The sequence below is a fragment of the Stigmatopora nigra genome, chromosome 13 (genome assembly GCF_051989575.1).
Source record: "Stigmatopora nigra isolate UIUO_SnigA chromosome 13, RoL_Snig_1.1, whole genome shotgun sequence".
Taxonomy (NCBI): Eukaryota; Metazoa; Chordata; class Actinopteri; order Syngnathiformes; family Syngnathidae; genus Stigmatopora; species Stigmatopora nigra.
Window position 1 is genome coordinate 1,499,207 of NC_135520.1, and position 14,407 is coordinate 1,513,613.

At 38.6% G+C, this 14,407-nt stretch overlaps 1 protein-coding gene across 1 annotated transcript in view; it reads left to right on the forward strand.

The window, feature by feature from the left end:
- arid1b (AT-rich interactive domain 1B) overlaps positions 1-14,407 on the forward strand; it is a 90,906-nt gene that overhangs the window by 20,296 nt on the left and 56,203 nt on the right. The window contains exons 3-4 of the mRNA XM_077731004.1: positions 5,026-5,172; positions 13,773-13,880. Of these exons, the coding sequence (XP_077587130.1) occupies positions 5,026-5,172; positions 13,773-13,880 (255 nt within the window). The remainder of the gene's footprint in view (positions 1-5,025; positions 5,173-13,772; positions 13,881-14,407) is intronic.

Consider the following 14,407-nt stretch of genomic DNA (forward strand, 5'->3'; position numbering starts at 1 on the left):
TCCCTACTTATTTAAGTAGTAGCCACTTATTATATTGACTACTTATTCTTTTACTTTTAGTTTATTTTCATGACTTCTTTATTGATTGATACGTCCTCATATTTCGGCTAAAGTCACTCTCGGCGTCCAAAAATATATATCCGTAGTACAATTTAGCGGTGTAGCTTCTCCAGTGTATTAGACGGGGGAGCTTGAGCACGCCTAGCAATCACAGCACAGCGCCACGGAACGTAATTAGTTCAAATAGAATTAGTTGTTCACTCCGGCTAGAGCCATGGGAACTGTGCTTCTAAAGTTTCTAATTATCCGTCACTGCCTTTAAAATCCAGCACCCCCATCGACTGCGGGACTGCGGCGGCCGGCGGATAGAATTTAGCACACAATAATGACTTTGGAGAGAGATGGTTTCATTCCGATGTTCACATGAGAGTAATGAGTCTCGATGCCGGGAGGAAGGTCAGAGGTCAAATTTGAGGGATGCGGAGGGGAGGGGCTTATTTGTAATAGATATCTATTGGTCGCTTATATGGATTTTACTGTATTTTCGTGCATGTCAAGTCGGATTTGTGCGCATATAAGCCGTACCCTTGATTCAGTCATCATTTTTTTAGCAACAATAAGGCATTTATTAAAAAAATGATGACTGAATCAAGGGTACGGCTTATATGCGCATAAATTCGACTTGACATGCACGAAAATTCAAGTTGACAAAGACAAAATGTCATAATGCAAGATATTTTGGTCATTTATTTCAAAATAGAGTCAATATAAACAGATAAAACGCTTTAAAAAATGTATTTTGATGTCTATGAATGAAATTCAAGCAAAAAAAATATGATTTTGCCTTTCAAAGTAAAACATTTGGACTCCCTATTAAAACCATGAATATGTAGCTGCTAATTCTCAATCAGGGGGCGGCTTATACGAGGGAAATTTTCAGATTTAACCATTTTAAGGCAATTTTAAGGGTACAGTTTATACGCGGAGGCGGCTTATATGCGAGAAAATACAGTAAATATCATAAAATAATATATACAATCTTTCAAGTGTAAAAAAAATACATTTAATGACACTTTGTGAACTTACCTTTACTAAAATACAGCCTATATTTCTTATTTTTTTATCAATTTTCTATTTTTTTAACTAGTTCTACAATGCCTTCTGTGTCTGTGCTTGCTACTGTAACCAACAAATCTCCCAAATACAAAATAAAACAAACTCCTAATCTAAAATAATCTGTCCAAACATCGTCCTACTCAATATCGACTCTTTCGAAAAAGATGGGTAATTTACGACCGCGAAAGTGGGCGTGGTCACTAGCATTCGTAGCGCAAGAGCCACTTGGAAGCACTTAGGGGCCCGTGGGTACCCGTGGGTTGTCTTGGGGGTTAATGCAACCGTCGCCGCCGCCCCTGACCGATGACTGGGAAACCCCGATAAATCAGGGAAAGCTGGAAGGGTGACGATACAAAAGGGACCACTCCAGTGACTCCGCCCCTTTTTTGAAAGGCTCTTGAAATATCGACCGTTAGCGCTTCCTAGTAGCCGTCGCTATTTTCTCCGGAACGCCAAATGGCCTTGACGCGTGGGTTTTTTTTTTTGCGTTTTGCCATTACGGAAACCATTAAGGGCGATAGTGGGAGGGGCTAAAGTGGAGTGACAAAAGAATGGAAGGCCGATTAATTAAAGGTTCCTCTCTGACCGCCGAATAGATGAAGTTTCCGAATCAATTAATTAGCAAGCTAGCCTCTGCACATCAATGGCGCTAATAGCCTTGCTCTCATTTGTTACTTTTATTATACCTCGACTGTGGAAGGGCTCTCAACCAATCAGGGCTAAGGTGGACATTAAAGGGGAAAATGAAGGTCGGTTTTATAGTCCAAGAAAAAAAATCAGCTCTGTTTGCTAATATTTGCTGGGTTGCCAGATCCGATGACAAAATTATTTTATTTACTATGTCACAATATGGTGGATGAATGTTTTTTGTGTTGGCCTGACGGTTCTGGGGTCCTGGGTTCAAATCCAGGTCTGTTTTATATCCCGCGTTAACCCCGTTCCAAAAAAAAAAATCAGCTCTGTTTGCTAACATTAGCTGGGTTGCCAGATTGGAAGAGGCATTTTCTTAATTTACCATGTCATGATATGGTGGTGAGTGTTTTTTGGGTTGGCCTGACGGCTCTGGGGTCCTGGGTTCAAATCCAGGTCGGTTTTATATCCCGCGTTAAAAAAGTAGGTAAAAAAACTTAGAAGCGTTGCCAGATCAGATGACACAATTCATATCCTTCCAAATCTTATTTCCTTTATTTAAACATCCTAAAAACGACAATTTCCAATCCACTCTTAATTAACGACCTATTTTCATTACCCAACCATATGTTATCCCGATTTTTTTTAATTATTGTTATGGGAACAACCACACTACAACTTTATTGGCAAAAAAAAACCAAGTCCATTTTTATTCACTCAAGACATTTACGGTCATGTTCCTCTAAATTTAGTAAGGCGTTTTTGTCCTTGGCGTGTAACGTTTCCTCCCGGGTTTTTCCCTCCCTTCGGTATCTCGCCATCCCTGCAGTTTATGGTGAATGATTTGCTTGACGGGGCGCCTATTATGTGTCATTTCACACCTAGCATCTGTTGTCATTTCATTATATTTGACACTGTATACATGCCAAGACACTTTGGATAAAGTACACTATTATTTGGTGTACTTCTGCTAAAGCCAATGTGGAAGGAAAAGCAGAAAATTGCCTTATTTTCTGTGCACAGACGTTATTTTTATTGGAAAGCTCGTCCATGTACAGTGGCTACTTATCTTGAAGTTTAGTATATTGTCAGTCAATGTGTATAAATGTGTGTATTTGTTGGTGTGAAGGTATTTTAAAGGGTGAAATAGGGTTTTTGGAAAAGGGTTTGTAGGGAGAGTAATTTTAATTGTGTTATACTTCAGTGGTTATTTTTCCATATTTGGTGGCTTGGGTTTTTTATGTTTGATGCTTTGGATGTGTCATTTAAAAAAATATTTTTTAGGAGAAAATGTACATGTTGTTTAAGGTTTAGTTTTAAAAACATAGATGACAACTTGACTTTAATTCTCTTATTTAGTGTTAAAAACATAAATGTTTTGACATTTTGAAGGGAAAACAAAATTAAACAACCCTTGATAGGTTGTAGTTGAAAGTTAGGTTGGAGGCGGGGCCAATAGAGTAAAAGGCGGGGTCAAAATGTAAAACAAAACTAGAATTAAGTTTATTATAAGGTTAGATTAAGGTTATTTCTGAGTGTCTGCATCGTAATCCAAGTTCATTTAAAAAAAAACTGTTATGTTACGAGCGCATTGCCGTGCAAAAAGTATTTTGTCTAATTTTAGTACTATTAAACACATTTTAGTACTATTAAACTGTACTAGTTATTTGTTACTTTGTTAATAGAAGCCAAATTAGAACAAACAAAAATGTTTTTCCAATCCAATATCCTGTTTTCGGTATTTTTTTCAGAGGTTTGGAACCAATTAATGAGTTTTTAGTTCATTTCTATGTTAAACATTCATTTTAGTTACAAGTAAAATCAACATACAAGCTCTTATCTCAAGGTACCACTGTATAGAAGACATTCCACTTTGATGTTTGTATGGGAATTTGATTAGAAAGGACAGGTTAGTAGTGTGTGGCTGTTGTGCGGGTGTGTCATTAGGCCTTGGAGACAGACGGCATGAGATCGGTGTGCTTGGCACAGAGGTTAATAGCCTGCTTTTGCCCGTGCCGACAGCTCCATTCCATTCATTAGCGTTAGCTCGAGAGTCACGTCACCACGCGCTGACACAAACAAACACAACATATTTGCTATGCTGACCCACGATATATCGTCGCTATGGCGATAGGCCAGTGCGCAATCCTCCCATCAAGACAAGTGATTGTTTTTTTTTAACCGTTTATCCTGGATTAAACTGTATTATATATGTTTATACAGTGGTAATTTGAGATATGAACTTAATATGTTCCGGGACTGAGCTTGTATGTTAATTTATTCGTAACTCAAATGAAGGTTTTCCATAGAAATGAAATAAAAACTAGTTAATTGGTTCCAAACCTCAAAAAACACCGGGAAGGCTAACGCTAACGAGGGATATGCCGATGATTTGAAGGGCTTGCTGGCCGAGCGCCGTATTACGACGCAAGTGTGGCTGGCACGGAGACAAATGTAGTCTTAATCCCGGCTTGTCATTTGTTATGACTACAGACGGAAGCAGGTGTTCCCCGGCTCACTCTAAGGACTTGAGCGGAGACGCAGCTTGCCTCGCAGGCCCGGACACCCGTGTGCAAAATCCAAACAGATGACTAAACGTCATTTACAGCTGGCGCTAAAGCAACACGACAGCACTTTTTTTTCCATGTCCTATTTTATCACTTCACGTTAGCATAGCCGTCAACTTTGGTCAATTACTCCCTTTATTAATAATTGCAATTTCCCTTATTAAGCGATAAAAATGTTAAAAAAAAATATTATTCACATAGGGCGCACTTAAAAGTCGAAACTTTTCTACAAAATGGACACAGTTCCCAATTAGTATGCGTTAAATTCAAGATTCTGTATGACGCTGAAAGCTTTACTGTCTGAGTACATTGCTTCTTGATGCGCTATATTTATTTACTTGATTTCACGTAGGCCGGACCATTTTAGATGTAATATTTAGATTTTTTTTTTTTAATAAATGGATTAAAAGAACTGGATTAAAAGCTCTGAATATTTTAAACTTTATTATGATGCTGCATAAATGGGAAAATGGTTTTGTGTGGTTTTTATTGTGTTGCTTTGTTGAAATTACCCTTTTATAGGATTGTAATTTTGCCAAAACTCTTCAAAATACACATTTGGATACATAGATATATTGATAAATACACTTTAAGGTTTTTCAATTAGCACGGCCATGTTTGGTCGACATTATCTATTTTATTGTTGCAGGCCTTCTTTTATTTTGAAGTGAACATTGACCCAACTAATTTCCCATTTTTTTTGCAATGGCAGGTGGCACCCTACAACCAACAGGGCATGGCAAGCTACAGCCAACAGGGGGCAGGCCAACAGGGAACTCCACCCTATTTTAGCCCAACGCAACAAACGCCCGCAGGCGCTAATCCAAACTCTTATCTGCAGTCCCGACTTCCACCACAGGTAGGCGCACATATTCCCTTTTGCCATAAATGTCGTTTCTTGCGTATACTTTTGTTATCCTAGTGGCATTTCTTAGTATTACACAATTTTAGTCCGTAGTTTTTATGCAATCGGTAATTTTGTTATCCTAGTGGCATTTCTTAGCATTACACATTTTAATACTTAGTTCTACGTCCATTTTTTCTTCAATTTTAGTCCGTAGTTTTCATGCAATGGGTAATTTTCTTATCCTAGTGGCATTTCTTAGTATTACACATTTTAGTCCGTTGTTCTACGTCCATTTTTTCTCTCTCTAAATCCTTGTCAGTGTTAGCTTAGCCTTGTTAGCACGTATCTAATTGTTTTGATTAAATTTTTAGCTTTTTCTTGCAAATATCGACTAAAAATATCTCATTTACAACTATATATTAACCAATATTACTTTAATCCCTAACACTACACAAAAACAAGTTTTATAGTCACATGTTTAACGTCAACAAAAAATAAAACCCACGAAAAAACTTCCATTTCCCATTACATACACTATATCAATATAGCATGCCAGCAAGCAATGTACTCAGACAATTAAGCTGTCACTGTCATACTGTGTGTAATGTACTACTTATATAGTAGTACGTTAATGTAATATTTAAGACCACATGTTATACTTTAGTAACCCAAGTTAAAATGGGTTTTTAAATTGTTTAAAACCCGCCTTCTTAACCCAATTTCTTATATTACTTCCTGGTTTGAATGATACAAACATTGTATCATTTTGGTGGTCTTTTTTTCCTATTTTGAAGACCCACTTTGACACGGCAACGCAACCAAGTGAACAAACATTATTCACTGTGCGAATCTATTGCCTGCTTGACATTTTGTGATTGCAACAAGGCATTTTCACCGCTGACCCATGCTGACATTTCTACGGCAGCAGGTACAATACTACTGGCAACGCCGGCCGCCTGTTCTGATTGGCAATAGCTGCTGTTTTTTTTTTTTTTTTTTATTGCTCCGCTGCTGATGGCTTCTTTATTTGTTGTGTCGTGTCAAGCGCTACAATGACTACAGACTGCTTTCTTGGGATTTATTATCACATAAGCTGTCAACCTTGGACAATTGCTTGACTTAATGATTACGAGTTTCTTTATTAAGCCATAAAAATATTTAAAAAAAAACATTTACTCACATAGGGCGCACTTAAAAGTCAAAAATTTTCTACAAAATGGACCCAATCTGTAGGCGCCAAATTTAAGATTCTGTATGATGCTGACAGCTTGACTGTCTGGGTACATTGCTTGCTGACACGCTATATTTATGTTATTATTTCTATTTTATATGTGTTTAAATGTGACAATATTGGCAGTCCACATTTTTGTTCGCAACCTGTGACCGGTACAATCCGGATTAGAGCCAAAATGGGTAAAAAAAAGGCCGTTTTTTTAAAAAAAACATACTTTAAAATAATAATAATAATAATTTGCCCGTAAAAAAGTTGTTATATGGCGTACACAATTTGAAAAGATAAAAAAACGTAGAAAATATGGGAAAAACAAGTTTTAAAACGATCAAAATCGTATAAAATATAAGGGAAAAAAAAAACATGTGGGTTGCCAGGTATGCAATTAGTCAGCCAAATAAAAGCTGGATTATGATGATAGGGTTGCCAGACTTGAATTTCATGTCTTACAAGATGCGATTTTTCTATCGACGTTTTTTTTCCCGACGTTTTTGTTGCCCTAGAGGATCACCTGTCGCCGTGTGGGTGTTTTTTTTTAATAATTTCAAGTAATATCTGACCGTATTGATTTGTAGGGGGGAAAAAAACCATGACATTTTTTTCTCCCACCCAACCAAAAAAAGTTAACTGTCAATCGATTGAGTCGGCAAGTATTTCAGAGTCTGGAAATAATACGCAAAAAAAATAACAAAAAAGGCCAAGTCTGCCATTTTGGATCGGAGAGTAAACATGGCCGGAAATTGAATTTACACACTACAGCTGGACAGGATTACAAATGGAGGATTTGGCTTGCTTTTCACATCAAAGCTCTTCTTTTCTCTCCTTCCCGCTTCGTTTTTATTTTTTTTCGGACTAAATCGCGGCGGCGGCGGCCATTTTGATCCGCGAAAAAAGGTCAAATGTTGACCTTTCGTCAGCGATCCGGCACCCCGAGATGAGACCCCGATTCTAGCCGCATTGAATAGATTACAACGTACACAAAAGACGTTGAACCCGCCAGCGATGAGGGTGCCGTAGCGTTTCCCGACCCGTGCTTTTATTTTGACCCGACATTAAATGGAGAAATCCAAGCTTGGCGTGTTCTTTATGTGGGTTTTTTTCAAGCCTTCTTCAGCCCACTTCACTCCCATTAACCCTGGCCAGAGGACATCTTCACGCTGATGGAAGCATTCCCGGGCCGGCTTCCTTTGACAAAGAATTAGCGTTGCAACCAAACACTATTAGCTGGTTTCCTAGCAATTTAAAGTGAAAGTAGCGCATTTCTTTCACTCGCTTGCACTTTGGTGAACTCGCAAAGAGCAGAAAAGGCTATAAAGATATTTTGTGGAAGTCACGGTTGAAAGGATGGATAGAAAAAAGGGGGGAAAAACGTTAGCGGAATTCAAGTACTGTATTTTCTGGCATATTGCCTGTCTCCACTCCTAAGCTGTACCCTTAAAATGGCCTTAAAATCTTTGAATTTGACAATTTCTCGCATATAAGTCGCATCCACGTCTAAGATGTACCCTTAAAATGGCCTTAAATGGCCTTAAAATTGTTGAATTTGATAATTTTTCGCTTATAAGTCGCACCGACGTATAAGCCGTACCCTTAAAAAAGCCTTAAAATTGTCTAATTTGACAATTTTTCTCATATAAGCCGCCCCCTGATTCACAATTTTCATTTCCATATTCATGGTTTTAATAGGAGTACAATTGTTTTACTTTGAAGGGAATTTTTAAAAAAGGAAGTCATGTGAGCAGAAAGTGTTTTGTTAAGTCTTATTTGTGCGCATATAAGCCTCACCCTCGATATAGTCAACATTTTTTTTGTTACAAACATGGCTTATATGCGAGAAAGTACAGTTTATGTATTTACCATTTTTACCTCCATATTCGTGGTTTTATTGAGTATAAATTTTACTAGAGTTGATGTGTTGGAATTTTTGGGTAAAAAATCTTGTAGTGGAGGCGGAGCTTCATATTAGATTTTTTTGTAAACTAAGGTGGCATCTTGGTGCATATTTAATAGTATTGTTTGTATAGTAGTAGTACGTTTTTTGGTTTTGTGTACTTGTAGGGTGACAATTTCTTGTTTTTTTCCCCGCTTTTTATCGATTCATCCATCATTCATTTTTATAACTATTACACTTGACGCTAAACGTATTCCTTATTAGGGTCTCTTTCACTTTTTTACAGAGTCCTTCAACAGCCGTAAATGTATTTACGGCCTTTTGGGGGGAAATGAATTATTTACGATGCCGTGTGACTGTTATTACTTGTGAAAGATGCAGCAAGTACCCCCCCCCCCACACACCCCCACATTTTATTAGTTTGTAAAGTAGCACGGCTGGCTGGATCAATTGCCCTCGTGGGGGGGGGGGGGGGGGGGGGGTTGTACGTCAACCCACTTTTGCGTACATCCGAGCCCTTTTTTGCGTACTTGTTGTCTAGTAACAGCTTATAAAATGAGCATGTGTGAATGAATGATGGCGCTAGAATTTTAAGTTATTTTTCTATGGCCATTTACATTCTTCTAAGCTAGACTACAGTGGTACCTTGACATACGAGTGGACTGACATGAGAGTAATTTGAGATATGAGTGAAGTTTCGGGGAAATGTTTATGTTGAGATGGGAGTAAGATTTTGGGGAAATGTTTATCTTGAGATACGAGTAAAATTTTGGGCAAATATTTATTTATCTTGAGATACGAGTAAATTTTTGGGCAAATTTATCTTTTGGGCAAATTTATCTTTTGGGCAAATATTTACCTTTGGGGCAAATATTTATCTTGAGATACGAGTAAAATTTTGGGCAAATGTTTACCTTGAGATACAAGTAAAATTTTGAAAAGTCTATCTTGAGATATGAGTTAAATTTGGGGCAAATATTGATCTTGAGATACGAGCAAAATTTCGGGCAAATGTTAATCTTGAGATACGAGTGAAACTTAACTAGTTTTTAGTTCATTTCTATGGGAACCCTTCATTTGACTTACAAGTAAATCGACATATCTGAACAAATTAAGCTCGTATTTCGAGGTACCACTGTACTTGAATTTTTTTTTTACATTTTCTCCCAGAAAGTCCAACTTTCTTGTTTCTTAGAACAATCTCTGAATACAAATGTCACTGGGCGAATCCCCCAAGTAGCCTCCATTTTCCCCCCCCCTCTCCATCCTCACTTTTAATCACAGCGGGTTAATTAAAAGGTTACCCAGCCTTTCTACAGCCTGGCCTCTAGCTTTATCACCCCCTCCTTTGGCCGAGGTCCGCCGCCCACCTTTAGCCCCGCCCCCACTACCCTAACCCACACGCCCCCTCTGGCGGAAATTGGCGCTCACCTTGGCCGCCACGAGGTTGAAGGGACGAGACGGGAAATGAAAGTGGCTCAAAAAAAAAAAGAGGGCGGCGGCTAAAGTGGAGGAGGATACACCACGGGTGGGAGGGGTTTATTGCCCAAAGTTCAGCACCATTAATTGGTCACCGCGTGAATATTAAATAAGGGACCGCGTTAATTAGCGCGATAATGAAAGCGATGGCGGCTGGAGGGGGATGGGAGGGGTTAAGGGGGGAGTAATGGGGGGGGGGAGAGGGTGCTGGGTGTCGGGCGATAAGGAGGAGAGAGAGAGAGATGTCCGTGGGTAAAGGTCTGGCAGTGGTAATTTGCGGAGAGCTTGGTTAATTGTCATAACCTTTTAAATGGCAGAGTTTATCTGAGCCCTCTAAATGTCCCCACGTATCGCCACGGCAACCCCGGCCAGCCGGGCCTGCTGCACTCAGATTGGCCGCCTCTGACGACCACTTAAGCGTGACCAATTTTTACACCACATGCATTTGTGTGTCGTTATTTGTGCTAAATTGTCCCTTGCCATGACTGTTATTGGTTCTTTCTAGTCCATGGGTTTGTGTGGGTTTTCTCTGGGTGCTCCCCAACATCCCAAAATTATGTATGCTAGGCTAACTAGATGCTATATTGTCCTTGGCTATGAATGTGATTGGTTGTTTATCTCCTTAGCGATTCGCTTTTGTAGTGAGCTGGGTTAAGCTCCAGCACCCCTCGCGACCCTTTTGAGAATAAGCAGTTTGTAAAATAAATGAAAAACAGTACTACAGCATTTTAATCATTAAGTTAAAAGTCTACTCTTTTAATAACAGAACAATATAGGCTGAATTTTTAGCTTCTTGTGCGACAGCCAATCAAACGTTAGCATCGGGACCCCAGGTGGCCACCCAGAAAAAGACATTAGCCATGATTTGTCACCGTTTTAACGGCACGCCGCCGCTCTAAGATGGTGCCCTAATTACGCTTCAGCCCGTTTGGGCGTGTCTTTCATGGGTGTTGTAATCTCGCCATTGTCTTTCACCCCGATGCGCTAGAAATGGACATTTACATTTCGCCAAAATCCCCCCGTACCGGTGCGTGTTGTTATTCCCCGGGTGTCGCCTTGTGTTTGAATTGAGGCCTTTGTGACAAAGACACACAATTAAGCATAATTTTTAATGAATATTAATGGAATTAGCGTCACTTTCAGGGGAGATGCGCATCTTTCCAGGTGCGGTGGAATGACGGGGACTTTTCGTTCATTTGGTAGTCATGAGGCTTTTATGGGGGTGAAAGTGGGGGGTGAAGGTTGATGAAAAAGGGGGCGGGATTTAGAACCGTGGGTAGATTGGGAGGATAAACAAAAGGAACGGGGAAAGGAAGGAAATGTTTGCTTTTGTGGTTAATATTGGCATTTTATAAATGTAATTGTTGTTATTATGGAAATTGGAAGTGTATTTGACGGATTATAAGGCGCTGTTTTTTTCCTAGTTTTGGCCTCTGAAGTTGGTTTTTAATTTAGAAAAAAATATACCAGTAAAAGATAGGTTTTTATTTCTTTATATATGCGAATTAAGAAAATTGTAGTAATTTGTCAAAATTAAGAATTATTTAAGATAATTAACTGCTTATTTTATAGTCTTTGGTAGACATTTAAATCTGTCATTTTTTTAATAGCACATATTCTCTTGTAGCTCTTTTTTACTCAAAAGGATTATTAAATATTTATTCTTTAAGCTTTTGATTAGAAAGGAAAAATATAAATATTAAGTTCAATCTATTTCATTTATATTTAATTTTCAGAAAAATCAATTTAAAATATTTTTATAATATAATAAAAGGTTATCCATCCACCATATTTTTTGCAAGAAAACGATAACATTTTAATCTTAACACCAGACTGTAAAAACAAAAAAAATGTGCTTTGGGTCCTGCTTTATATTTTTCCCTTCTAAATTGGTGGCCCAGTCGTGCCCGTTTTTTAATATTTTACCATTTCTTTCATCACTCCTTAAATTCCTTTGCCGAAGACAGGCCGACTCAAAGCAAGTCGAGAGTTCACATTCCCTTCTTCCTTGACTGTCGAGTTCAAAACCGTGCAGGGCGACCAGTCAAAAAAGGCCAATCGCGTTTCTGAAATGATGTGAGAGATAGAAAATGTCAAAGGAAAAAAAACTGTCACTCTGTGATGGTTGGACGGCTTTTTTTGGGATCAGCCATCTTTTTTTCCCTTGAGGACCCATCTTTTGAATCGTGGGCCTTAGGAGGGGTCACCTTTGACCTTTTGTGAAAGTGAAAACTTTCATTTGAAGGAATGGGGGTGCCCGATTCTATCGCCTGATCAAAAATCAGACCCGATTTGTCATTTTCAGAGATAGAAATTATTAGAAAATGTTCTCAAATAGCTCTTCCTATTGGCTGGTACAATGTAGGAGGGGCTTAGTTTTCGTTATTGTATTTTCTGGACTATAAGGCGCATTGTTTTCATTGTTTGGCTGGGGCTCCAACTTGTTTTTTTCCCACTTGTGACCACTGAAAGCTTTTTTAAAGACTCCTCCCCCTTTTTTCATGAGCCATGTGTTTTTAAATGAAATATTATCAGCTTCATATTAAGACTGTTGTTCTCGATTAAACTATTTTACTTTAATGTTTATTCTTAGCCCTAAAATGCAACATAGTTCGGACTTATTTTTCCTTACTGTATTTTCTGGACTATAAGTCGCACTTTTTTCATAGTTTGGCTGATCTTGTGGCCACTAAAACCCATTTTAGCTTAGCATTAGCCTCCAAAAACTGTAAATATTACATTAACTGCTTCCAATTTAACCTATTCTCCATTAAACAACTTTATTTACCGCATATTTAACCTCAGTCCCAGTTTGCAGAATATCCCCACCTTGTTGACTTCCTATGAATAGAAAATGGCCGTCCTTAAAATCCACCAAACTCCAGCTTCATTTTCCATGCCCGTATTTTCCGAACTATAAGCCGCACTTCTATTTCCTCCCATACTTTGCCTCGTCCACTCTTTACCCTCATCCAACTTCTATTCCAAAACATAGCCTGACCCCTAACGCGACTTATATATCGTTTTTTTTGTCTTTATTTGATCTCATTAGCATCCAACTCACCGAAATCTGCAATACTCGATCCTCACAATACTCGAGCGTCTCCCCCCACGTCCCACATTAACTCCGCCCCCCCCTGATATTGATTCACGTCGCCCGTAAAGCCTTCTATACGTTACCCGGCATGTCGCAGTCATCTATTCAATCAAATCTAATATTACACCGGCTCGGCACACAGCTGTCTAATAGCATTTAGCTCACAGTTTGATTCCTCCGCATTCCCTCACGTACTTCAAACGCTAGCTCGGCGTCTCCCTCGTCGCCAAGATGAAGTCTTTTGAAAAACGCCGAGGATGAATAAGTGTGCGCAAAAAAAAAAACGCGGGTGTGGAGGAGACGGGATTAGCCGTGGCCTTAGGCTTTAGGTATGGAGCCCGGTGTATTTTAGAAGCTTCTAAATTAGCTGGGAAATGGGATTTTGAGACAATGGAAGGGTTTGGCGGGGGTCCTTAAATGAAAGGATGTACTAGGAGCGCTACTTCATTTTGCTTCTGATGTTTTATGACTTTTAATCAGCGCTTTTCTATCCGTTTTCGTGTTTTCTGACTCCGTTTTTTCCCACAAACCCTGTTTTGATGGTCTAAAGTGATGTAAGAATGCTAGCGTCAACAGTAGCGACAAGCTAACCTGGCGGTGACCCACTTAAAAGCGAAATCCCCTCGAGCGCCCACATGTGTGTGCGCGGTGGTGTACGCACATATTCGTACGGCTGAGTAAATATTGGACTTGTTTTTAGATGTTTTTGTGTGGACTAGGGTAGAAGTTTTTGTTTTGGTGTGTTTATGGGTTTTGTTGAAGGGCGATTCATGTATTTTGTGGATTTCATGATGAATAAGATGGAGTATAAGGCGCATTTTTGGTGGTTTTAAAAAAAATGGTCAGAAAGCAAGAACGCAAAAAAAATGTTGATCAGATAAGAAAATTAAGAGTGTTTTTTTCTTTCTTTAAAGGAGCCACGCCAAGAGAATTATAGTAGTGGTGGCCCTGCCCCAGGGAATTCTGGGAAAAGTAGGAATGAGGATGGAATTTCTTCTACGGATCGTCCTTCAAGTCTACCGGTAAGTTTGGATTTTTTTAATAAGGAAAAAGTGCGTTGTGGGTTGTACATCTTCGAAATACGATTCTCCCAAAAAAAAAAATAGATTCTGTAGATGTTTTAAGACTGGTGTCAAAGTGGCGGTCGGGGGGCCAAATCTGGCCCACCGCAACATTTTGTGCGGCCCTAAAAAGTAAATCATGAGTGCCGACTTTCTGTTTTAGGATCAAATTAAAATGAAGAGTATAGATGTATATTACATTTCCTGATTTCCCCCTTTTAAATCAATAATAGTCATTTTTAATCATTTTTTTCTGTTTTTAGTTCAAAAATCATTTAGTAAAATCAAAAAATATATTAAAAAAAGCTAAAATAAACATAGTTTTAGATATATAAAAAAGTGAATAGGGGCTTTTAATCCAGTTCTTTAAAAAAAATCTAAATATTATGGCTACAATGGCTAAAACGAGATCATTTTAACAAAAAAAAATGTACTAAAATCCATTGCACTGTGCTGGAATTTAAAAATGAAGTAATCGCAAGTATACA